Raw genomic sequence first — 26034 nt, 5'->3', positions numbered from 1 at the left:
GTGTTATTACACAATTAAGGCAATCCGAAATTGTGGTTTGCGACGCTGGGGGAGGACCAAATTCAGTTTGCCAACTCTTTCAACCTCATCATTTATTCTATAATTCACTAAACTCCAACTAATTCAGTTATTATTGTTAGGAAATTTCATTTGCATAGTCTATTTTGTGGACTAGATACATATATATAAATAAGTGTATAATCATTTTAACTATTTTATATTTTATACCAGATTGGGCCTTAATGAAAATAAAATCAATACTATTCTATTTTTCACGCTTTTCTATTATTTGAAGAAATAACAATATCAGAACTCTCATATATTTAATATCTCAAACTTGCAGAAAAAGAAGTGAAACTCAGCCTTGTTTGTGGAGAACTAAAATACAAAAAGTCCAAAACATGTAGCCTATTATTGCCTATAAAGACTAATAAAATAGTAAAAATGTAGCTTTCATTAGGAAAGTTTTGTACCTATTAATCTGGGGAAAATTTGCAGCACTGCAATGAAGTATAATTAGAAGTTGCAGCTATTGCCTACCACACTAAACATATATGCTTTCAATTTATTTAATGTATTTTGGAAGCAATAACTGCCCTGGCAATTGGTTGATTTGGTTCCCACATGAAAGCTTTGATGCAATCACCAAACCAACCAGAAAGAGATGTGACCATATAATGTCAACATCTAAGAGAACACAAAATGGATTCCCAATAGTGCTTTGATACAAACTATTCTCCAACCTATACATAATGATGAACTGTATGCTGCTTAAGCTATTTAAGCATTGGTAATCAATCAGGTTCCTATAATTTAAATCCCTTTACATTTTTCAGTTCATAGATCTGTGTTTATTAGTAGACACCCCCTTTGGTTTTGACTCAAAATATTTGTATTTTCTGGGAGAACAGAAACAGTACACCTTATATAATGATAATTAACAAAGAAAATGTCTCCAATCCAAAATTTGTTTGAACTACTCTTGTAATTTCAAGGTGCAAGAAGGGCAATATAGTCATAAAGAATAATATAATATATCTTGTATTATCTACCATGCTTTGGCAAATCTTCTTATGATAATACAGTTCCAAAACGACTTTAAGAGCCTAAGCTTATTTTCCCAAAGCATTTCTTTGTATTAATGGAAGCAGAGACAGTGTTGAAGCTCTTTGATTCTTGCTGGTTTGGGATTCAAGACATGAAGGAACAAGAACCTTGTTCAGCAAGTTCTCATGAAAATACAAATCATCAAACCAAAGAAGGAATATCAGAATCAGAAGAACCGATGCTTTTGCGCAGCCAAACCATTCATACAAGGTCTATGAGCGACCAATTGGACAATAGGACATGCTCCATGCATGATGATTCTAGTTCACCCGAGTTTGACATGTTGCCATCAAAGCTTCAAACCATTCTTTCAGGAAAAGATATCACAGACACAGAGCAAGGTGAAAGGCAAGCACAGGTGCAAGTGCAACTTGAAGGGTTGCCTAAGAAAAACAACAACAACAACAAAAGCAGAGGAAGGAAGAAGAAGAGAAGGGGAAGCAAGAGTTTATCAGACCTTGAATTTGAGGAGCTTAAAGGGTTTATGGATCTTGGCTTTGTTTTCTCAGAGGAAGACAAAGATTCAAGCTTGGCTTCAATCCTTCCTGGTTTGCAAAGGTTAGGGAAGAAGAGTGTCAAGAATGAGGAAGATGAGGAAGATGGTGATGATGATGATGATGAAGAAGATGAGGAGAATTTTGATAAGGCTGCAGTTCCAAGACCTTACCTTTCAGAAGCATGGAAGGTACATAAGAAAAAGAAAGAGAACCCTTTGAAGAATTGGAAGGTTCCTGCTTTGAACAATGAAAATGACATTAAAGATAGCATCAAGTTATGGGCTCACACTGTTGCTTCCACTGTCAGATGATGATGAATAAACTTCATGGTTCAACTTCAAGTATTTTCTGTCTCACATATTTCAGATTATAACTTCGAAAATTTTGTCCAATATTTTGGCTAATAAAGCTTCCCTTTCTATTTCATTCACTTCCTACTTTCCACACTTCATAAACTTGGAAATATAGACAAAAGGACAGATCATGGTCATGGGGCCATTTCTGTAGGAATAGAACCAATGGCAGACCTGAATATTTGTACTGTTTGAAATTAGGATAACTTAAAAGGACTTCAGGCTAAAGCTCTGTTTACTTTTTGCTTCCTAATCTTATATCAGAAGTTAAATGCTTGTAAGTAGTAGTTTCTCTGTAACCAAAGAAATATGGACAAGGACAATTATTATGCAAAGCATTTGATTCGTACTCGGACAGTATACAAACTGTTTCAGATTATAACTATACGTTTTGTCCATTATTATCGTCTTATCGAGAAAACTACCAATAAAGGAAAAGATACCTTTCATTTTCATTGCCCAATATATCCCTGTTTAGCATCTCTAAATTTTCTTCCGGCTTTATTGATGTTTTATTTGAATGGAGTAACATGAAGGAATGTAAATATTTTACCTGCTCATGCTACTCCATGACTACTAAAATTCCAGAATCACCCATGTTCAATTGGTCTTTTTATTTTATATACAATCTATTAATATATGAATAACTGTTTTCCATTCAAGATGGTACACGACATCATACAACATTAGCTTATAATTTTCAATCAACATTAATATCAATATACAAATAGTCAAATACAAAGTACAAAAAACCAGAAGACATAAACTAAAGCCAAACTAGATGATTGGTAGTCAATAAAATTGAGTTAGTTACACCATTGATGTGCCGAGTGTTTATGTGAACCACCCACCTGAATATGTAGGCTCTCTTCTCTTGGCACTTTTCCTCATCATCTCAGCCCAACTGTCAATAACATTGGAGACCTCAAATTTGCCGGCAATTTTCAACTTTTTAGCTAACTCCTCAAGTATGCCAGGATTCCCAGCTTTAGAAAAATCAGCAGCAAACTTGTTATAATCAAGTTGAGGAGCTTTCATCCCATTCGCTATCATTTCCTCTATATATCTACATGCCTCGCCTGATCTTCCCTGTCTTATAAGGCCTCCGATGAATAGAGTGTAGGAATTATCATCAGGACAACACCCCATATGATGCATCTCATCCCATATGGCATGTCCCATTTCATAGTTCTTTGTCACAAAATAAGATTTCATTATCATGTTGTAAGTGTGAAGTGTAGGCATGATGCTACTTTGAATCATCATCTTGTATATTCGCATTGCATCATCCGGCATATGCTGGCTTGTCATCACTTTTATCAAAGCATTGTAGGTCTTCCCGTCAGGTGGACAACCTCTTTCCCTCATTGTCTTCAGTAGATCAGATATCAAATCCATTCTCCTCTGCCTCCCAAACCCAGTGATCAAACACGTGTAAAGTGCAGCGTCCGGTTGACACCCACGATCTATCATTTCATCGAAATACTCTTCAGCATCTCTCATCATTTTTTGCTTGCAAAAGTCCTGTATCATAATCGTATAGCTCCTAACATTGGGATATGGACCTTTGGCTTTCAGGATTTCAAATAACTTGATGGCATCTGATTTCTTCTTACACCTTAGCAATCCTTCAAGCATAATATTATGTGCAACAACATCTGGCTTAAATCCCTTATCAATCATCTCATTCCACACCCTCCCTGCTTCCAGCAAGTTTTTTACCCTGCACCAACCATTAAGAAGTACGGTGTAAGTTTGCAAATCATGCGTAAATCTACCCTTCAGTTTTTCAAAAACTGCTTGAGCTTCTTTACCAAGCTTCGCCCTGCCAAGGCTATCAAGCAAGAAATTAATTGCATCAGCATCCACTCTAAACTTGTACTTCTTCATCAGATCAAAGACCCCAACAGCTTTTTTCCTCTCCTTTGAGGCAGCAAAGGATTTGATAGCAATGGAGAAAGTCTCCATTGTCAAAAGACCCTTCTCCCCCATTTCCTCAAGCATTGCCACCATCGTCTCAAATTGTCTCGTCTTCCCAAGAATATGCATCATGGAGTTATAAGTTCTGGAATCATGGGCAAATCCAGGCCTTCCCCCGGCCCAACAAAAGAACCGAAATGCCGGCTTCCTTGCATGCTTGAACCGCTGCAGCACATCCATAACCAAATCATGTGACAACTGAACCCCACATTCATCAAGAACAGCCTCCATATTCCTATCCAATGCAAACAATTCATCAATCACCTTGCATACCCTATCAACCTCATCTGAGTGAGCACATGACTCAGCATTAACACCTCTACCATCATCATCATCTTCATCATTATCATCATCATTCTCAGTGCTAGATTCAACACCAGAAAAAGCATCACCATTACCAACAGTAGCAAAACCGATAGAATTATTGAAATACGGAAGCTTTAATAAGAAACTAAGATGGAAATTCAGCAGTTCTTTTTGTGGAGCAAGAAGTGAAGAGGGGTGTGGCAAAAGAAGTGGAATTTGAGAACAAGAATGATAGAGAGTGCAATTAAGAGGATAATGAAGCAAACGAGAAAAGGGCAGAGAGCTACCACAAGGAAAGCGCACTTGCTCTCTTCTTTGGCATCCAATTGGTCGTCCCTGATGGAAAGAGAGTAGCTTGGTGGCAGAGATGGCACGGAAGGGGCCATTGGGGTGCCCACGAAAGAATGAATTTAAAAATCGAAACTTTGAGCTGGTGGATGTTTTATTGCAAAGGGAGGTAGTCATTGAAGTGCCATTTACAGTGAAGAAAGCAAAATGAAGGAAGAGGAGTTGGGTGTGGAAGTAAAAGGTGGTAACTAGTAAAGTGTAGTGTGGCAATGAAGCAAGCGGCAGGTGAGGTAGCTCAAGTAAGGGACTGGCAGGGGAGGATTATCACTGGGATAACAACAAAGTTCAAGACAACATCAGCATTAGTAGCAGAAGCACAAGCATACAGAGAGGCGCTCATTCTTATTACAAATCTTCAGTTAAGGAAATGCATAATTGAAACAGATTGCTTACCACTGGTTCAAGCAATTAAAGCAAAACCACCATTGGCAGAAGCAGATGCAATCATCAGAGATATTCCCAAGTGCTGGATGAAGCTCCGGAAGTGGGAGCTACCTGGACTCCAAGAGATGCCAATATGTTAGCTCACCAATTGGCAGCAATGGCTGCGGGGAATGGTCTTCAGAGGCACTGGATTCTCAATCCACCAATTCAAGTCATGAGAACAATTTAGCAAGCACACAACATGCAGACACACATCAACTTGGTTTCAGTTTCAACCAAGATTGCAAAATCCAAACCGATTAATGAACCAGTGAAGTGACCGGTTCAATGGTTCAATTGGAGTTCAAAAGGTTTAATTAAATATAAAATAAAATTATTAAAAATTTAATATAAAATTTCAAATATTTAAATTCAATGATGTTTAAACTAACAAAATTTAAAATTTTACAATTTCACATAATAAATTGTTCATAATCTATCATTAAAAGTTCACAAACAACTTCAAATATCAAAATTTATAAACTAATTATCCATCTTTGATCACTTTATGGTTGTTCCATCTTCAACATACAGCCAAAAAAAAATTATCCATTGACAAAATTAACTCCAAACAAATTAACTCAGCAAAAAAAATTCAACAGAATCATTCCAATCAACCATTAACCGTTATTTCAGAGAATCAGCAACATTATTTTAGAAAATTTAACAAATTTTAACACTAACAGCAACAACATAATTTCAGAAAATCATCAACAACCATTATTACAGAAAATCAGCAACAACATTGTTTCAGAATATCAGCAACTCAGAATAACAAAATTATTTCAGAAAATTTAACAAAACACCATCAACCATCGTCCATCAAAATTTTTTAAAAAAAAAAGCAAAAATTAACAAAAACAGAAAAATCAGCAACTCAGAATCAGTAAAATTAACAAAATAAGCAAACATAAATTGAAGCAGCTTTGCTTACCGGCGGTGAGGGAGGAAGGGAAGTGAGCTCGGACAGAGAGAGGGGGATCGAAGGTAGAGCCTTGACGACGACGACGACAAAGACGACGAGTTCAGGGCTGACAACGACGACGGAGGAGACTGGCCTGAAGACGAGGACAGGGACGGCGACGCCAACAGCTCCGAGCTGACCTTCGAGAGGCGAGGACGGCCACCGTGGGCTGTCACCGCCGGCGGCGATAGCGGTGGGGGCTGGCACGCGTTCTGAAGTTTGAAGGTGGCTGCAGCTCAGCAGCTCTGATAGGGTTTAGGGTAGGGTTTCGTTTGTGAGAGGTTGTGTTTTCTGTTTGGATTTTTTTTAAATAGATCAAAATGGCGCCGTTTTAAGGGAAGGTAGCTTACCGGAAATCTTAAAAAACCGGCCTTGTGTGTGGGATTCAGGCCAGGGCTTGGCCCTTCTCAACGTGCTTCAGGGATGGTTTCCGACGACGACGGCGCCTGCATCAGCGATCTCGACGAAGAAGAGGAAAGGGAGATGGGTTAGCAATTAGCATAGGCGAGGGTTGAGTTCGTGGATCTGTCTTGGTGGGGCGGGTCTCAGGGTAGCTCGAGTCTTGGATGAATTTGGGTAATTGGAGTGTCTAGGCACTAGGCAGGTCTGATTATTCGGCGGGTGAGGCATCTGGTCCGACCCGAATCCAAAAAATTGTGATATATAAAGGTGTGTTTGTTTTTATTTTATTTTTAGTGTTTTTTATTTTTTTAATTTTATAAAAAAAAGTGAAAATAAGATGTGAAAATTAAAAAAAAAAACAAGATTTTATTATTTCACTTTTTTTTAGTTTTTTCTTCATAAAATTTAAAAAAACACAAAATAAAAACGCAAACTAAACGTATTCTAATATTTTCAATGGAGATGGCAATTGATTTCCATGGAACAGAATTTTTTCTCATTCTTTCTCTCCGTTGAGTAAAATGTCTCTTCTCCATGTTTCATTTTTGTCACTCTCTATCTATTTTTTTTTGGAAGAGTCAAATATATTATTAAGTTTTAAATTTATTTTTTTAAATTTAACTCAACCATAATAAAATTTTATACAATAGAACATTTTTCATTTATAAGTGCACACACAAAACATTTAGGTCAATTTTTTTAAATAATTATTATTTTGAAAGAATAATTGTGTTGTGTTTAAACCATTAATCATTTAAAAGTAGCATTATTTTAAATGGCTACAATTTATAATTAACATTACAAAAAAAATATTTTGAATACTGTCAGATTTATCTTGGATTCATCAAATAAATTTGCTGGTAATTAGTTTATCGTCGAATTTACTGTTATTCTAGAGTTGACGGTATAAATGGTGTCAGAAACTGTTTACTGGCTAATTTTTTTTGTCCGACACTAATTAGCGGCGAATTTTCTGTCGGTATTTTTAATGAATTTGTCGAGACCGAGCTGATGACTACCATCAGATTAATCCAACGGTAAATTTGGCGCTATTTCATGTGTTTAGGCACCAAGTTACCGTCGGATTAATCAGACAGTAAATCCGACGATAGTATTTTTATATTTTTTTTGGCACAGTTAAGTTCGAATTAGAACTATTGTTAACAAAATTGTTAGCAAAAATCTAAAATTAATAGAAATTAATAAATTATTTTATTAAAAATAAATTGTCTGAATATAATAAAATATCACAGAAGTAGAATACAACGAAGTAGACAAAAAAAAACCTTAACCTTTACAGATCTCGATAATCGTCGTTGTCGTCGTCGTGGTTCCCCTACTGAGGCAGCGGTGTAGGTGCTAAGGTCGGAGCCCCACCAGCAGCATTGCCACTGGCTCCAACGCGCATCTACTGGTTGTACTACTCCATTTGCTCTCGCAACTGATCGAACTGCCCCATCTTTTTCGTCCGGTCTGAACTGATGGCAACGGCTCCTCCCACGCATGCAAGAATGTCGTTGTACCTTTGTTCAGACTTCTTCGCTTGCTGGTGAGGCTCCTGCATCAACTTTTGCACCTCTTCCCTCAAGTGACAACTTCCTGGGGATCGGCAGGGCTGGTGGCAGAGGTAGAGACAGAGGAAGCCGCCAATGTGGAGAAGCGGAGGCCACTAGCGAAGAACGACTCCAACCCGAAGAGGCAATTCTTGTGGGGTTCAAAGGCAGTCTGGCGCCAAACTCTATTAGGATCTAACACTGAGGTCTCAGAGTCGGCATCGTCATCCCCACTAGGCGGCTGAGATTGCTGGGTCGCAGCCTCTAACCTCTGCGTGTACTTCTCATGTGTCACACACGTCATGCTTAGGATAAAAGTTAAATAAATGACTTAAAACCAAATAAATTTGAAAATTAGAATTAATTTAAACTCACATAATAGGTTGCTGACCGCTCGTCAGCAAATCTCTCCTTGTTGGCCTTCAAAGTATGGGTATACTTGAAGGTTTTCGCCAGTATCACCTCACGGTCCAATGACTTAGACTACGAATTAATATATCAACCAATAAAATAAATGAACAAATTAAACAACTAATTCAAGTAACTAATAAAATAAATGATGACAAAAAACCTACTAGTCTGCTCTTGAAGGTCGCCAATCTATTCGTATACTTCGACAACCTGGGCGAAGCCCTGTTAGCGATGCTCGTCAAATGGCAATGCTTGAACCCTTCATCATTAGCAAAATAGGCCTCTAGTTCCTTCTTGATGGCTAGACGGATCCACGATGTTAGGTGGTCACGCCTCCAACGAACGTCGCTCATCATCTGCTGAAGTCGTTTGACTGTCCAGTAGTCGTATATCTTCTGGATCATGAGATTATGCTCTGCATCCCATACGAATTTTAATTGCACAAAGTGATTCACCATTACAAAAGTTAGTCGGAATAAGATACAATTAAATACAGTTAATTAATTCAACATTATTGGGCTATTACCACCCACTTCTGAAACCATCGATCTCTAGTCTCAGTTGGGATCTACGTGTAGGTCGGCCACGAGTGGTCTTACATCGACTTAATGATGTCGGTGATCTCCTGTGTGCAAGTGTTGGGGTTTGGTGCAAACTTGGTAGAGAAAAAAACATAACATTCAGAAACAGTAAAACATATAGAAACGCATACTAAATTTAAGATTAACAAACACATAGAAATGCATACTAAACTTAAGATTAACAAACACATAGAAACGCATAATAAACACATAGAAACGCATAATAAACTTAAAAAAAATTGTATATACTCACAATTACATGCCATTGGGTCAAATCTTTAGCCGAATAACGGGCAGTGGCGGAGGAGAATCCTGCTGGAGGGCACTGAAGGTATCATCCACTGCGGGCTCTGTCGTCGTTGGATCTACAGGGGAGGTGTAGCAGAAGGAGGCACGTAGTTCGGGTTTGGGACTATGATGAATTGCTAGTCCGCTTGATCCTCCTGTGACATCACAGGGATCGACATGGTAGTCAGGGTAGAGGGCGATGACTAAGCAGTCATTGGGGATTCGGTGGAAGCCTGTCCTCTACCACGACCACGTGACTTACTCAACCTACCTCCTCTACCTGTCGTCATATCTGCACAGTGAATATATTACTAACAGTAATCAGCATATATTATTATTAAAACAAATCAAACTTATCTCAATCCACAGCATCAATCAACACACAATTAAACAAATAATTCAAATTTCACTCAAAATCGTATAAAAAATTTGACTTAGTCTCCCATAAAATTCGAAGATGTACATATAAATGACCTTAATTAGTTTGATTATTTTCAATACTATTCTACCTTGCGTTTTGATAAAAGTTAATAAAAGGATAAAAATAAAATATTGTAGTTAATTTTCTATTGAGAGTCGTTCGGATATCTCAACCATCGTTTAAGGCACCAAATATATGAAATTAAATCAAACTTATTATTAACTTTCTTCAAAAATCAAAGACCTTAATCATCTATAACTCTATCTTATAAATCACATCATTATTTAATCTTCCACATTTCAACAAACATCGGAAGCAAAAATCACTCACGAATGTGATGAAGATGGAAAATTCTATGCAAAATTAATGCAAAATTGATGCACTCAATTAGAAATTGACAAGCGACAATTTCAAAACAAGGATTAATCAAGTTATGGCCAGTCACAACAAGCAACAATGAAATATAATGCAGAAAGGTCCAGCAGCAAATTTTTAGCAAAAACAACCTTAGCGTAGTGAATGAATGCAATTAAAATTATCTAAACAATTCCAGTATCAAAATTCATCAAAATCAACAGTAAAATAGCGACTCATCAATACAGTCAAGCATTTTTCAAACAATTCAGCATGGTGAATAAGCAAACAGCTCAATAAGTAACACTTTCCAGCAATCTCAGAGCCTAATCTAACTTATTCTAACATATCCTAACTACCTAAATCCACTAAATCAGAAAATTAAACTAACTAAACTCTACTAACTAATTAATTAACTTGAAGTAATAAAATTTGAAAGAAACAAAATTTAAACAAAAAACCTTGAATGCAGAACAAGTGAAAACGGAGAACAGAGGTGGAGCTGCAGTGGCGGCAGAAGCGAAAGTGGCAAGGGATTTACAGCAGCAGCAGCGGAAGAGGTTGATGGAGATGAGAGATGAGAAAGTTAAAGAGAGAGTGGGAGGGTGAGTGGTTAGAGAGAGAGAGAGAGAGAGAGAGAGAGAGAGAGAGAGAGAGAGAGAGAGAGAGAGAGAGAGAGAGAGAGAGAGAGAGAGAGAGAGAGAGGAAGGTGAGAAGTTAGAGAGAGAAAGCAAATTCAAAATGAAAGGAGGGGATTCATGGTTCACTTTTAGGGAACAGTTACTGTCGGATTTACCGGCGGATATTTCCGATGATAAGGCGATGCGGATCACCAAAACACAGCATTCCATTAAAAGTGTCTACCATCGGATTTTTCTGACGGTAACTTTGACGCTAAGTTTGGTGCCTATCTGGCTTATTTTCCCGCCAAAGATTATCAGCGACTTTACCGTCGGAAGAGGCTATTCGTCGGTAATTATTTGGCATGATGAATCCCACAACAAAACCATCGCTAAATATGTGGGTAAAGCCGACACTAATGTGTGACGCTAAATCTGACAGCATTCAACATTTTTCTTATAGTGTAACTAGATTAAGATCAATGTGATATGCAGAGAACTAAATTAATTATACTAATATGGTATAAATTTAAAAGTGTTGTATTATTTATAAATTGAATTATCTATTTATTTACTTATACATTTTAGAAAATAGTATTCTATGTCTTAATTTTGAGCTTTTCTTTTAGTTGTTTGCGAAGGTTGTAAAAGGCTTAGAGAAGGGGGTCGAATCTATGACCTTCTTTGCTTTAATGAATTAAGCCTTTACTTGCAGACTTTTTCTTGGAATCTGTTTGTACTGTGCTACAGAAATTTTATGAGACAATTTCATTTTATCTCATAAATAACAGAAAACAGATCTCATAGAAAGAGAAGAAGAATAACACAGGCATGTATCATGGTTCAGTTGCCTTGTGCAATGCAACCTATATCTAGTCTCCACCACAATTGTGGTGGAATTTCCACTATAGTTAAAGTATTACATACACTAATTCATAGGATTCACTCAATCCTTTCTCTCTCAAGCTTTAACCTAACTTGACTTGGTTATACTAATATCTAACCCTCACTCTAAGTGCTAACCCAACTTAGAAAGGAGTACCTCACAGGTACAAGACATAAGACATCTGAAACAACCTAAAGAAATCTGAAATCACTCTAGGCTTTTCTCTCATGTGTTTCACTCAGCCTTTTATCACTCATAGGCTTTTTCTTGATTTCTCTCTTTCTTCCTTTTACCTCTTAAGAAATTATAGAAAGATATACATTGAAAATAAATTACAAATTGTAAAACATGAAGGCGATTAATGCTTCAATACCCTCTGATGCTATAAGTTGAACCGGATTCAGCTGACTCTGATTGAGTTCCTCATCTTGGTAGAATACTTCTTTAACTTAGAAAACACTGTCCAAAGTTGATGAACTCTTCACAGAGAAGCTCTTTAGAACAATACCCAAAAACTGGTTCTTTCTCCTTGTCCTTCGAAAGATGAAAATTTTTTCTTTTTGTATCTCTTTTCCAGTTGCTGAGTTGCTTTCTTCCAAGTCAACTCTTCGAGCTGTGTGCTTCCCAGAAGTGACATTTCACTTTCTTCCCTTAATTCCCAAATTAGAAATTTGGGGACAGACCCCTTTTGCTTGACCGAATGCCTCAGATCTGCAAAAATAAAAGTTTCAAAGGTAAACTTAAATCTAAACCCTTGATTAAGAGCTTTGTCCCCAAGAAACAGTTTTAGCCTTTGATTCACAACAGTGATTATCAGAGAACACTTTTTCATTTATCCCAAATTAGAGTAGCAGAAATTTGGAGAAGGAGTGAAGAAAGTAAATTGCATATAAATGGAAATAAATCACCTTTAACTTCCGACTTAGCTTAAAATGGTTTGATTTGGGTGATTAGACATTTGTCCTTTTTTATTTAGCTTTCTCTTTCTTTCTTCTCTGGTGAAATGAACAAGAAGAAGAGCGAAGCTTTCTCTCTCTCTCTTTCTCGAGTATGACCGAAGCAACAAGTGAACGTTGGCTTTGGAGTGTATCAGCTTGGTGGGATCAACTTGGGCTTGGATTTGCTTTCTTTACCTCTCAGCCCGTTTGATTTCTTTGCTCAATTACTTTGGGCTTTGTTGGCTAGAGATTCACCAATAATCTCATTTTTGTTTTCTTCTAAATGGGCTGCTGCTTCTTTGATTTTTGGCCTGCATCACTTAACCAAACACAATCAAAACTAATTAGGTGTTTAACCCAATGAAATAATGTTTGTCATCATCAAATTAAATTAGTTAAACATAACTCAACAATCTCCCCCTTGATGACAAATATAATTGTGACATTGATCAAAGGAGTTGAATTTTAATAAAGTTAAGGTACTTCCCTCTAAGTGATGTCACTTGCTTTTGAGTTTCACCTCTTTTTCTTTTCAAGAGTTGCTCCCCTAGATTTGTGCTCTTTTCTTCTTTCCTGTTTACATATTCTTATAGAGAACACAATAATATACTACATACTATATGTTGTCCATGGATGATGCAATCCTCAAGATTTTCAAACAATTTAACATCTCAACTTAACTGAGGGATTGTACACATACAGCAACTAAAATCTAGCCCAATACCAAACAAAACATGGCAGAAGCTGAACAAAACAGAGCAGCATTATCAAGAAGATCAAAAGCAAAGTAGAGCAAAATAGAGATTTATGCAACAGATACACACCATATACACAACACATGCAATCTGCTACTATTACTACTACTACTCCTCATCCTCCTTTTGTCATCAAGGGAGGAAATCTAATCAAATGCAAATCTACAACTTAAAACCTGCAACAAATTATTAATGCAAAGTTCAAATATTTAAATAACTGAAATTAAAAGCAACAGTTGTTAAACGGTTTACAGTCATCTGAGACATAATACAAGAAAGTCCAAAAGTAAAACAAGAGTTTTTATGAGACAAAAGTAAACAGAAGACTACAGCATCATGAGATCGTTTCAAGCATCCGAATCATCCTCTTCAGAAACAACATCTTCTTCAGGATCAGTGGCAGCATTGTCATCTTCTTGGAGGTTATCAATGAATTTCAAGAAGACTGCCACTCTATCTCTGGATTTCCTGAGAAAGTTTTCATGCTTGGTGGCAAGTTTCCTCTGCTCTTTTCTCATAGCAATTAGATGGTTTGACTGAGAGACAAACTCTTGCACCACATCCTTAAAAACTTCATACAAAGCAGTTTTGTCTCCAGTGGATGCTGAAGTACCTGAGGCGGATGGAGGAGTGGATTCTTCTGGTTCATAGTCATCATCATCATCATCATCAAGAACCACCCTTTTAGTTCGAGTTGGTCCCTTTTTCTGCTGTTTCACTGAACCAACTCCTTTTAGATATGAGTGTCTATTTTTATATGACTCATTTGACAGGTCAACACCAAAATGTTCAAAAATACAGGTTAAGAATATGCTATAAGGAAGAGCTTTATCTTTCTCACTTCTAACAAAATCAAACATATACCTTACCATTAAGTAAGCAAAAGAGATTTCTATTTTTGTGAGAATAGCATACAAAACTATGCGGAAGGATGATATGGTTCACTATGCGGTGCAACTGAGCACGAGTGTAACCCAGGGATTTGTGAGTGGGAGTGATGCCATCAATCAAAGAAATGTGTTCACATACATAGGCCAGAGCATCATTATAAGAGAGACCTACCTCATCATTCCACTTACCAGAGGTGTAAATACAAGCACCAACATTAGTGTATTTTAGAGAAGCACTGATGGTTTCCTCGTTCAAAATGAGGTCACGGCCTTTTACATAGAAATGAACATTGCCCTCATGATAAGTCATTTTAGCATAAAACTCCTTGACTAAATCTGGGTAAACTGGTTTTTTTTATTATAAAAATATGATTCCAGTTCGGAAATTCAAAAGTTTTAGCAAAAGCGAAAGCTTTCTTTTTCAAATTTGGTAAATTAACCAAAAAGGTGGGACATATGGTACGGTGAGCAATAACACCCTCATAGAAATCATTATTCATGGCAGATCAAAAACAGTGAGGATTGTAGTTTGAGTGGGAGTCATGAAGTGTGATTTGTGTGCAAAAGGGTCAATGGAAGGCTCTTTAATAGATTTGAGAGGGATTCAAGTATTACCTCTTTTAGGACGTGAGGGAGCAGACCTAGGCTTAGGTCAAGATGGCTCAGGAGCAGGTTCCTCATTGGCAGGGTGATTCCCTTTTGATGTGCTAGGTTTGGAAGGAGTCTCCTTAGGTGGAGCCATCGGCTTGGCAGAAGATGGAAACCGTGGTGTGGTTTTGGTTCTTGCCATTAGATCAGTACGAGGAGGAGAGGTAGGAGGAGAAGGAGATGGAGTGAACGTGCGATCCCTGGAGCGAGTAGAGGGTTTAGGTTTCTCAGGGAGTTTAAGGATTGGTTCACGAGGAGGATTTGCAAAAATGGTTTTCTTCCTCATTAGGGTGAACCTAGGTTTTGAATGAAGAGAAGCACTAATGGTAGTGGGGAAGAAAAGAAGGGTTATTGGAAGGCTATATGAAGAGAGAGGTGTAACTGCCACAAGAAAATAGGTTTCTTAAAACCATGCTACTGCATCACCCTTGACTAGACTTTGAAAAGACTTGACATCACAAAAAGATGATTTAATTTTATTTAAAAATAAAAGTAAAACATTAATTTAAAAATGAAAACTTTTTACTAAAAGATAAAAAATGACATGTGTACAATGTAACAGTCATTTGGGCCCAAAGATGGTAGTGTTTAAGGAAACATATTGGACCACACAGAATCTGAATTTGAGGGTTAGCCCAGATGATTCAGCACGTGGATTAGAGACCAGAAAATGAAGTTCAGAAAGATGGTTCTTCATTTATCCAGAATTGTCTCATCCCAACCTGAGAGACAAAAACTTTAACAAACATGTCAGCAATGCGCAAATAATGAATCATGACTTAAAATCCTTAGATTAGTCCTAAGCTTGCAAAATCTGTCTTCAGCTAGAGATTTGGTAAAAATGTTTGCTAATTGATCTTCTGATTTAATAAATTGAATGCTAATATTCCCTTTTTGAACATGTTCTCTTATAGAGTGAAATCTTACCTTAATATGTTTAGTTCTAGAGTGCAAAACTGTATTTTTGGAAATATTGATGGCACTCATATTATCACATAGCAAGGGAATATTTTCAGCATTTAATTTATAATCAGTAAGTTGTGTTTTCAACCAAATAAACTGAGAACAACATGAAGAAGCAGCAATATACTCAGCCTCTGCAGTAGATAATGCCACCGTGGACTGCTTCTTACTTGACCATACATTTAGAGACTTTCCAAGGAAACAACATATGCCTGATGTGCTCCTTCTATCCACTCTATCTCTAGCAAAATCTACATCACAATAACTAACTGCAGAAAACTCATCAATTTTAGGGTACCATAAGCCAAAATTGGATGTGCCATGAACATATCTAATGATCCTTTTGACTGCTGAAAGATGTGATTCTTTTGGTTTTGATTGGAATCTTGAACACATTCCAACACTTTGCACAATGTCAAGTCTAGAGGAAGTTAGGTACATAAGAGATCTAATCATTCCTCTATACCTAGTCTCATCAACATCTTTCTCAGTTTCTCCCTTTTCTAATTTAGAGTTAGGGTGCATGGGAGTTTCCATGGGTTTGGCATTTTCCATACCAAATTTCTTAACTAGTTCCTTGGCATACTTTTCTTGATGAATAAAGATACCATGTTCAGTTTGCTTAATTTGTAGCCCAAGAAAAAATTTAAGTTCACCCATCATACTCATGTCAAATTCACTTGTCATGAGCTTTCCAAAATTAGTACAAAGGGTCTCATTAGCTGATTCAAAAATAATGTCATCCACATAAATTTGGACTAGAATGAAAGAATCATTAGAATTCTTAATAAATAGAGTAGTGTCTGTGGTTCCTCTTTGAAAATTATTTTTCAAAAGAAAAGAGCTAAGTCTCTCATACCAAGCCCTAGAAGCTTGTCTTAATCCATAGAGAGATTTAGAAAGTTTGAAAACATGGTTAGAAAATTCCTTGTTTTCAAAACCAAGTGGCTGTGCTATATACACTTCTCTATCTATCACACCATTCAAGAATGCATATTTCACATCCATTTGATACAATTTGAAACCACAATAAGCAGCATAAGCTAGAAGTCTTATGGCTTCTATTCGGGCAACAGGGGCAAAGAATTCATCAAAATCTATTCCTTCTTCTTGATCATATCCTTATGCCACTAATCTTGCTTTATTTCTGGCAATGCTTCCATCTTCACCCAGCTTGTTCTAGAATATCCACTTGGTGTTTGTCACTTTCTTATTACTTGGCTTTGGAACTAATGTCCAAACTTAGTTCTTTTCAAACTCATGAAGCTCTTCCTCCATTGGCTTTACCCAAGAGGGGTCATCAAGAACTTCCTTGATGTTTTGAGGCTCTATTTGAGAGAGAAAAGCATTGTTTGTTTCTTCATTTGCTTTTCTAGTGGAGGAACGAATTTCGACACCTTGTGAGACATCCCCAATGATAAAATCATGTGGATAGTTCTTTAAGAATCTCCATTCACGAGGTCTTGTAGACTTAGAAGTAGATTCCATCACTGAGGGATTCAATAAACTGGTGGTTTCAGGATTCTCAGCAGATTCATGAGATAAAATAGAATTGTCTCCTGCAGGATTTTCTGCAGTTGCAGTTTCTGATTCATTTTGTTCAGAATTTTTATTCTCATGATTTTGGGCTTTTTTATCATCCTTTTAAACATGATTTCCTGCATCACAATCTTCCAAAATACTTTGAACCAAGTTAGTATCACAAAATGTAACATGTATGGACTCCTCAATAATTCTAGCATCTTGATTATAAACTTTATATGCCTTACTAGTTGTGGAGTATCCTACAAATAAACACTCATATGCTTTTGGATCAAATTTTTCTAGATTATCTTTGTTATTTAGAACAAAACATTTGCATCCAAAGATATATAAGTAATTTAAATTTGGTGGGTGACCTTTCCAAAGTTCATAAGGGGTTTTCTTCAAGAATTTCCTTATGATAGTTCTATTTAAAATGTGGCAGGCAGTGTTAACTACTTTAGCCCAAAGGAATTTTGGAACATTACTTTCACAAAGCATAGCTCTTGTCATTTGTTGAATGCTTCTGTTTCTTCTTTCAACAACACCATTTTGTTGAGATGTTCTTGGACAAGAGAAATTGTGTGATATTCTAAATTCTTCACAAAAGAATTCAAATAAATTGTTTTCAAATTCAGTTCCATGATCACTTCTTATTGATGCAATCTTTAAATCCTTTTCATTTTGAATTTTCTTGCTAAAAATCTCAAAAGCCGAAAAGGCTTCATTTTTGTGCGCAAAAAATAAAACCCAACCAAACCTAGTGTAGTCATCCACAATTACCTGATGAGTTAAGAAATTAACTAAATTAATTAATGATGACAAATATTATTTTATTGGACAAATTAAATAATTAGTGTTAATTATTTATGATTAAAAGTTGCAGGCCAAAACTCATTATTGTAACAGCCCAAGTGGATATGAAAAATATAAACAAGGCTGGTGGGCTACAATCCAAAGGGAGCCCAAAAGAAATCAAGCAAAGAAATAAACGGGCTACATGAATGATATCCGATCCAATCCCGATAGCAAGCAATTCCCTCCCGTGTGCTTTCACCAAAGCAACGTATACTTTTTCCCTCTTGGTCAGAAATCAGAGAAGTAAAAGAAAGCTTAGTCCCTAAGTTGTTCACCAAAGAAGCAAGAAAGAGAAGGTTAAGCAAAATGTTGAAGTCTAATCACCCACATCAAACTGTATTAAGAAGTCAGAAGCTAAAAGGTGATTTCATTTCCTTATACATGCATCATATCTTCTTCTCTTCATCTTCAACGTTCTGCATATCCATTCTAGGTTACATGGGAAAGATGATCTCTACTCTTCACTGCTTTGCATCTATGGTCATAAGTGTGTCTTGGGGACCAAGTTGTTTTTCAATGGCCAAGATCTGGGTTTACTATTGAAGATATTTGTTTCTGCTGTCTTGTGGCTTTCGGTCAACAAGAGAAGATCAGAATCAAAGTTACTATTTTGAGGATTAATGGGAAAAAGTGAGATGGTGAGTTGGTGAAGCACAAAGCTCGAGAGTTGACCTAGGGAGAGCAACTCAGCAACATGCAAGGAGATACAAAAGAAGTTGGTTCACCGTTCAAAAACTAAGGAGAGATAACCAGTGTTCTTGAGGTGTATGTTCTGAGAAGAGCTCTCTGAAGAAGTTCATCTACTTAGACAGCGCATCCTAGTCAAAGGAGCATTCTGCCAGAATGAAGAACTGAATCAGAGGCTAGCAAATCTGGTTTATCACAAAGCAAAGAGGCTGTTGTAGAGTCAATCTCCTTCATGTTTTGTAGATTGTAATTTACTTTTTAATGTTTATCTTTCTGTAATTTCTTGAGATAAAAGGCTGAATGAGAGAGTCATTAAAAGAGCCTAAGAGAGAAAAAGGCAGAGAGATATACATGAGTGAAAAGCCTAGAGTTATTTCAGATTTCTTTAGGTTAAGTCTGTGTCTTATATCATGTACCTGTGAGGTACCCCTTTCTTAGTTGGGTTAGAACTAAGAGGAAGAGTTAGGTATTAGCATAACCAAGTCAAGTTAGGTTAGAACTTGAGTGTGAAAGGATTGTGTCAATCCTGTGGAATTGGTGTATGTAATACTTTAACTATAGTGGAAATTCCACCACTGTTGTGGTGGAGACTGGACGTAGGTTGCATTGCACAAGGCAACCTGGTGCACGAAATTGCAATCACACTTTTCACAACTCCGCACAACTAACCAGCAAGTGCACTGGGTCGTCCAAGTAATACCTTACGTGAGTAAGGGTCGATCCCATGGAGATTGTCGGCTTGAAGCAAGCTATGGTCACCTTGTAAATCTTAGTTAGGTGGATTCAAATGGTTATGAGGTTTTGATAATTAAAAGATAAATAAAACATAAAATAAGATAAAGATACTTATGTAATTCATTGGTGGAAATTTCAGATAAGCATTTGGAGATGCTTTGTTGCTTCCGAACCTCTGCTTTCTTATTGCCTTCTTCCAATCATGCGTGCTCCCTTCCATGGCAAGCTGTATGATCCTCTCGGATGAAAAATGCCAGGTACGATCTCTGCACGGCTAATCAACTGTCGGATTTCTCATCTCGGATGAAAAATACTATGTACAGCTACTGCACGGCTAATCATCTGTCGGTTCCCACTAGCGCTGGAATAGGATCTCTCTATCCTTTTGCACACTGTCACTGCGTCCAACATTCGCATGTTTGAAGCTCGTAATAGTCATCCCTTCCCAGATCCTACTCGGAATACCACAGACAAGGTTTAGACTTTCCGGATCTCATGAATGCTGCCATTATTCTAGCCTATACCACGAAGATACTAATCTCACAGACTCGGTCCGTGTATTAGATACCCAAGAGAATATACTCTGGCTGTCGTCCAATGACTATGTTGAACATCATGTAGACCTCTTGTGGTTGTCAGGCACGTGGATCTTGGCTAAGCGAGTAATGAAGATAATGGGTGATTGTCACGGGTCACCCCTTTATTCTGACTTAACTGAATTAAGTATAAGAGTATATCTTGGAGAAGAAGTAGACGTGAATTGAAGGAAAAACAATAGTACTTGCATTAATTCATGAAGAACAGCAGAGCTCCTCACCTTAATCTATGAGGTATAGAAACTCCACCGTAGAAAATACATAAGTGAAAGAAGTCTAGGCATGGCTGTGAGGCCAGCCTCCAAACGTGAACAACGCCTCTCGATGATGATAAATCCTAAAGGCTCTAATAAAATAGTAAAAAGTGCTATTTATACTGAACTAGTTACTAGGATTTACAGAAAATAAGTAACTAAGTGCAGATAGTACAGAAATCCACTTTCGGAGCCCACTTGGTGTGTGCTTGGGCTGAGCATTGAGCTTTACACGTGCATAGGCCATACTTGGAGTTAAACGCCAGCTTGGGTGCCAGTTTGGGCGTTTTACACCAGAAATCTCAGGTGGGCGTTTGAACGTCAGTTTGGACCATCAAATCTCGGGCAAAGTATGAACTATTATATATTTCTGGAAAGCCCAGAATGTCTACTTTGTAACGCAATTGAGAGTGCATCAATTGGGCCTCTGTAGCTCCAGAAAATCCATTTTGAGTGTAGCAGGGTCAGAATCCAACAGCATCTGCAGTCCTTTCTGAGCCTCTGAATCAGATTTTTGCTCAGGTCCCTCAATTTCAGCCAGAAAATACCTGAAATCACAGAAAAACACACAAACTCATAGTAAAGTCCAGAAATGTGATTTTTGAATAAAAACTAATAAAAATATAATAAAAAGTAACTAAAACATACTAAAAACTATATAAAAACAGTGCCAAAAAGGGTATAATTATCCGCTCATCACAACACCAAACTTAAATTGTTGCTTGTCCCCAAGCAACTAAAAACAACATAGGATAAAAAGAAGAGAATATACAATAAATTCCAAAAACATCAATGAAGATTAGTTTCAATTAGATGAGCGGGGCTAGTAACTTTTTGCTTCTGAGCAGTTTTGGCATCTCACTTTATCCTTTGAAATTCAGAATGATTGGCATCTATAGGAACTCAGAATTCAGATAGTGTTATTGATTCTCCTAGTTCAGCATGTTGATTCTTGAACACAGTTACTTTATGAGTCTTGGCCGTGACCCTGAGCATTTTGTTTTCCCATATTACCACTGGATACATAAATGTCACAGACACATAACTGGGTGAACCTTTTCAGATTGTGACTCAGCTTTGCTAGAGTCCCCAATTAGAGGTGTCCAGAGTTCTTAAGCACACTCTTTTTGCTTTGGACCACGACTTTAACCGCTCAGTCTTAAGCTTTTCACTTGACACCTTCATGCCACAAGCACATGATTAGGGACAGCTTGATTTAGCCGCTTAGGCCAGGATTTTATTCTTGTGGGCCCTCCTATCCATTAATGCTCAAAGCCTTGGGTCCTTTTTTACCCTTGCCTTTTGGTTTAAAGGGTTATTGGCTTTTTGCTCTTGCCTTTTGGTTTAAAGAGCTATTGGCTTTTTCTGCTTGCTTTCTCTTTTTCTTTCGCATATTTTTTTTCTCGCAAGCTTTTGCTATTCACTGCTTTTTCTTGCTTCAAGAATCAATTTTATGATTTTTCAGATCACCAATAACATTTCTCTTTTTTCATTATTCTTTCAAGAGCCAACAATTTTAACATTCATAAACTTCACTATAAAAAATATGCATTGTTCAAGCATTCATTCAGAAAACAAAAAGTATTGCCACCACATCAAAATAATTAAACTATTTAAAATTCGAAATTCATGTACTTCTTGTTCTTTTTCAAAAAAAAAAATTTTTTTTCATTTAAGAAAGGTGAAGGATTCATGGGACATTTATAACTTTAAGACATAGGCACTGAATACTAATGATCATGTAATAAAGACACAAACATAGATAACTCATAAAGCATAGAAACCGAAAAATAGAAAAATAAGAACAAGAAAATTAAAGAACGGGTCCGCCTTAGTGACGGCGGCTAGTTCTTCCTCTTGAAGATCTTATGGAGTGCTTGAGCTCCTCTATGTCTCTTCCTTGCCTTTGTTGCTCCTCTATGTCTCTTCCTTGCCTTTGTTGCTCCTCTCTCATGACCTTTTGGTCCTCTCTGATTTCATGGAGGATGATGGAGTGCTCTTGGTGCTCCATTCTTAGTTGCTCCATGTTGGAACTCAAATCTCCTAAAGAGGTGTTGAGTTGCTCCCAATAGTTGTGTGGAGGGAAATGCATCCCTTGAGGTATCTCAGGAATTTCTTGATGAGGAACTTCCTCATGCTCTTGTTGAGGTCCATGAGTGGGCTCTCTTGTTTGCTCCATCCTTTTCTTAGTGATGGGCTTGTCCCCTTCAATGAGAATGTCTTTCTCTATGACAACTCCAGCTGAATTGCATAGGTGACAGATGAGATGAGGGAAGGCTAACCTTGCCAAAATGGAGGGCTTGTTAGCTACCTTGTATAGTTCTAGAGATATGATCTCATGAACTTCTGCTTCTTCTCCAATCATGATACTATGGATCATGATAGCTCAGTCCATAATTACTTCGGACTGGTTGCTAGTAGGAATGATAGAGCGTTGGATGAACTCCAACCATCCTCTAGCCACGGGTTTGAGGTTAGGGCTTCTCAATTGAACCGGCTTGCCTCTTGAGTTTCTCTTCCATTGTGCTTCTTCCACACATATGTCCATGAGGACTTGGTCCAACCTTTGATCAAAGTTGACTTTTCTAGTGAAAGGATGAGGATCTTCTCTCATGATTGGCAAGTTGAATGCCAACCTTACAGTTTCCGGACTGAAATCCAAGTATTTCCCCGGAACCATTGTGAGCCAATTCTTTGGGTTCGGGTTCACACTTTGATCATGGTTCTTAGTGATCCATGCATTAGCATAGAACTCTTGAACCATTAAGATCTCGACTTGTTGAATGGGGTTGTAAGAGATTCCCAACCTCTTCTTCGAATCTCACATCGAATCTCTGGATATTCACTCTTTTTGAGCATGAAGGGGACCTCGGGGATCACCTTTTTCTTGGCCACAACTTCATAGAAGTGGTCTTGATGGACCTTTGAGATGAATCTCTCCATCTTCCATGACTTGGAGGTGGAAGCAATTCCCTTTCCTCTTTCTAGAGGTTTTTCTGGCCTTAGGTGCCATTAATGGTTATGGAAAATTAAAAAGCAGAGCTTTTTTCCACACCAAACTTAAAATGTTTGCTCGTCTTCGAGTAAAAGAAGAAAGAAAGGAGGAGAAGAAGAAGAAATGAAGGAGATGGAGGTGTGTGGTGGATTCGGCCAAGGTTGTGTAAGTGTATATGATGTGTGAAAATGAAGGTGGTAAGGAGGGGGTATTTATAGGGTAAGAGAGAGGGGGAATTCGTGTATGAGGGGTTGGGTAGGAAGGGAAATGGTTTGAATTTGAATAGTGAGGTAGGTGGGTAGGTGGGTTATGGGGAAGAGGGTAGGATGTGAGTGGTGAAGGGATTACGGGGAAGAGGAAGTGATTTGATTGGTCAAGGGTGTTTGGGGAAGAGTGTTATGGAAAGGTGTGAAGAGGGGGGAGGAGAGGTGAGGTAGGTGGGGATCTTGTGGTGTCTACAGATCCTGAGGTGTAAAGGAATTTGGGTCCTTGCACCATTCTGGCGTTTAAACGCCCATTGTGTGCAAATTCTAGCGTTTAACGCCAGTTTGATCCCCTTTCTGGCGTTTAACGCCAGCCAGACACCCTTTTCTGGCGTTAAACGCCAGTCTGTCTGCCTATTCTGGCGTTTAACGCCAGCCTTCAGCCAGACACCCTTTTTTGGTGTTAAACGCCAGTCTGCCTGCCAATTCTGGCGTTTAACGCCCAGAATGCTGCCAGGCTAGGTGTTAAACGCCCATACTACTATCCTTACTGGCGTTTAAACGCCAGTAAGCTTGTCCTCCAGGGTGTGCTGTTTTTGATGCTGTTTTTGATTCCGCTTTAATTCTGTAGTTATTTTTGTGACTTCACATGATCATCTACCTAAAGAAAACATAAAATAACAATGGAAACCAAATAAATATAATTAAATAAAATTGGGTTGCCTCCCAACAAGCGCTTTTTTAATGTCAATAGCTTGACAGTGAGCTCTTAGAGAGCTTTACAGAGACTCAGAGCTTAATGGTGGCCTCCCAACACCAAACTTAGAAGCTGAGTGTGGGGCTCTGTTTGACTCTGTATTGAGAGAACCTTTTCATGCTTCCTCTCCATGGTTACAGAAGAAGATCCTTGAGCCTTAAACACAAGGTAGTCCTCATTCAATTGAAGGACTAACTCTCATCTGTCCACATCAATCACAGCTTTTGTTGTGGCTAGGAAGGGTCTTCCAAGGATAATGGATTCATCCTCTTCCTTTCCAGTGTCTAGGATTATGAAATCAGCAGGGATGTACAGGCCTTCAACCTTCACTAAGACATCCTCTACAAGTCCATAAGCCTGTTTCCTTGATTTGTCTACCAGTTCTAGTGAGAATCCTGTAGCTTATACCTCAAAGATCCCTAATTTCTCCATTACAAAGAGTGGCATAAGGTTTATTCCTGACCCCAGGTCACACAGAGCCTTCTCAAAGGTCATGGTGCCTATGGTACAAGGTATTAAAAACTTTCCGGGATCCGGTTTCTTTTGAGGTAATTTCAGTTGAACCAAAGCATTTAGTTCATTGATGAGCAATAGAGGTTCATCCTCCCTAGTCTCATTACCAAATAGCTTGGCATTCGGCTTCATGATTGCTCCTAGATACAGAGCAACTTGCTCCTCAATAATGTCTTCATCCTCTTCAGATGAAGAATACTCATCAGAGCTCATTAATGGCAACAATAAGTTCAGTGAAATCTCTATGGTCTCTGTATGAGCCTCAGATTCCTTTGGTTCCTCATGAGGGAACTCCTTAGTGGCAAGTGGACGTCCATTGAGGTCTTCCTCATTGGAAATCACTTCTTTTCCCTCCTCTCGAGGTTCAGCTGTGTTGGACATATTGATGGCCTTGCACTCTCTTTTTAGATTTTCTTTTGTATTACTTGGGAGAGTACTTGGAGGGATTTCAGTAACTCTTTTACTCAGCTGAACCACTTGTGCCTCCAATTTTCTGATGGAGGACCTTGTTTCATTCATGAAACTGAAGGTGGTCTTAGATAGATCAGAGACTATGGTTGCTAAGTCAGAGATACTCTGCTTAGAATTCTCTGTCTGTTGCTGAGAAGATGATGGAAAAGGTTTGCTATTGCCAAACCGAGTTCTCCCACCATTGTTATTATTGAAGTCTTGATTAGGCTTCTGCTGATCCTTCCATGAGAAATTAGGATGATTCCTCCATGAAGGATTGTAAGTGTTTCCATAGGATTCTCCCATGTAATTCACTTCTTCTATTCCAGGATTCTCAGGGTCATAAGCTTCTCCTTCAGAGGAGGTTTCTTTAGTACTGCTGGATGCAGCTTGCAATCCAGTCAAATTATGAGAAATCATATTGACTTGCTGAGTCAATATTTTGTTCTGAGCCAATATGGCATTCAGAGTATCAATCTCAAGAACTCCTTTCTTCTGAGTCATCCCATTATTCACAGAATTTCTTTCAGAAGTGTACATGAACTGGTTATTTGCAACCATTTCAATGAGTTCCTGGGCTTCTTCAGGCGTCTTCTTCAGATGAAGGGATCCACCAGCAGAGTGGTCCAATGATATCTTGGACAATTCAGATAGACCATCATAGAATATACATAAGATGCTCCATTCTGAAAACATGTCAGAAGGACACCTTCTGATCAATTGCTTGTATCTTTCTCAAGCTTCATAGAGGGATTCACCTTTCTTCTGTCTGAAGGT

General features: G+C 37.9%; 2 protein-coding genes across 7 annotated transcripts; one reads left to right on the top strand and one right to left on the bottom strand.

The window, feature by feature from the left end:
- Positions 1-310: 310 nt before the first annotated feature.
- LOC112782675 (uncharacterized) lies at positions 311-2441 on the top strand. Its single transcript, XM_025825182.3, has one exon. The coding sequence runs from the start codon at positions 1142-1144 to the stop codon at positions 1913-1915; it is 774 nt and encodes a 257-aa protein (XP_025680967.1). The 5' UTR covers positions 311-1141; the 3' UTR covers positions 1916-2441.
- Positions 2442-2554: 113 nt separating this feature from the next.
- Positions 2555-6615, bottom strand: LOC112785590 (pentatricopeptide repeat-containing protein At5g14820, mitochondrial). Of its 6 annotated transcripts, none has more exons than XM_072229295.1 (4): positions 5949-6615; positions 4985-5161; positions 4531-4858; positions 2555-4301 (listed from the first exon to the last, which is right to left on the bottom strand). In XM_072229295.1, the coding sequence occupies exons 3-4, from the start codon at positions 4563-4565 to the stop codon at positions 2792-2794; spliced, it is 1545 nt and encodes a 514-aa protein (XP_072085396.1). In that variant the 5' UTR covers positions 4566-4858; positions 4985-5161; positions 5949-6615; the 3' UTR covers positions 2555-2791. The 6 variants fall into 6 exon arrangements, with proteins under 6 accessions (XP_072085396.1, XP_072085397.1, XP_072085394.1 ...); XM_072229296.1 differs by having other exon boundaries at positions 4985-5086; positions 5949-6546; XM_072229293.1 differs by having other exon boundaries at positions 2555-4858.
- Between the last annotated feature and the right edge of the window lie 19419 nt (positions 6616-26034).

This window comes from Arachis hypogaea, chromosome 20 (genome assembly GCF_003086295.3).
Source record: "Arachis hypogaea cultivar Tifrunner chromosome 20, arahy.Tifrunner.gnm2.J5K5, whole genome shotgun sequence".
Taxonomy (NCBI): domain Eukaryota; kingdom Viridiplantae; phylum Streptophyta; class Magnoliopsida; order Fabales; family Fabaceae; genus Arachis; species Arachis hypogaea.
Note: the sequence above shows the minus strand (reverse complement) of the source record. Positions and strands in the feature narration are given on the sequence as shown.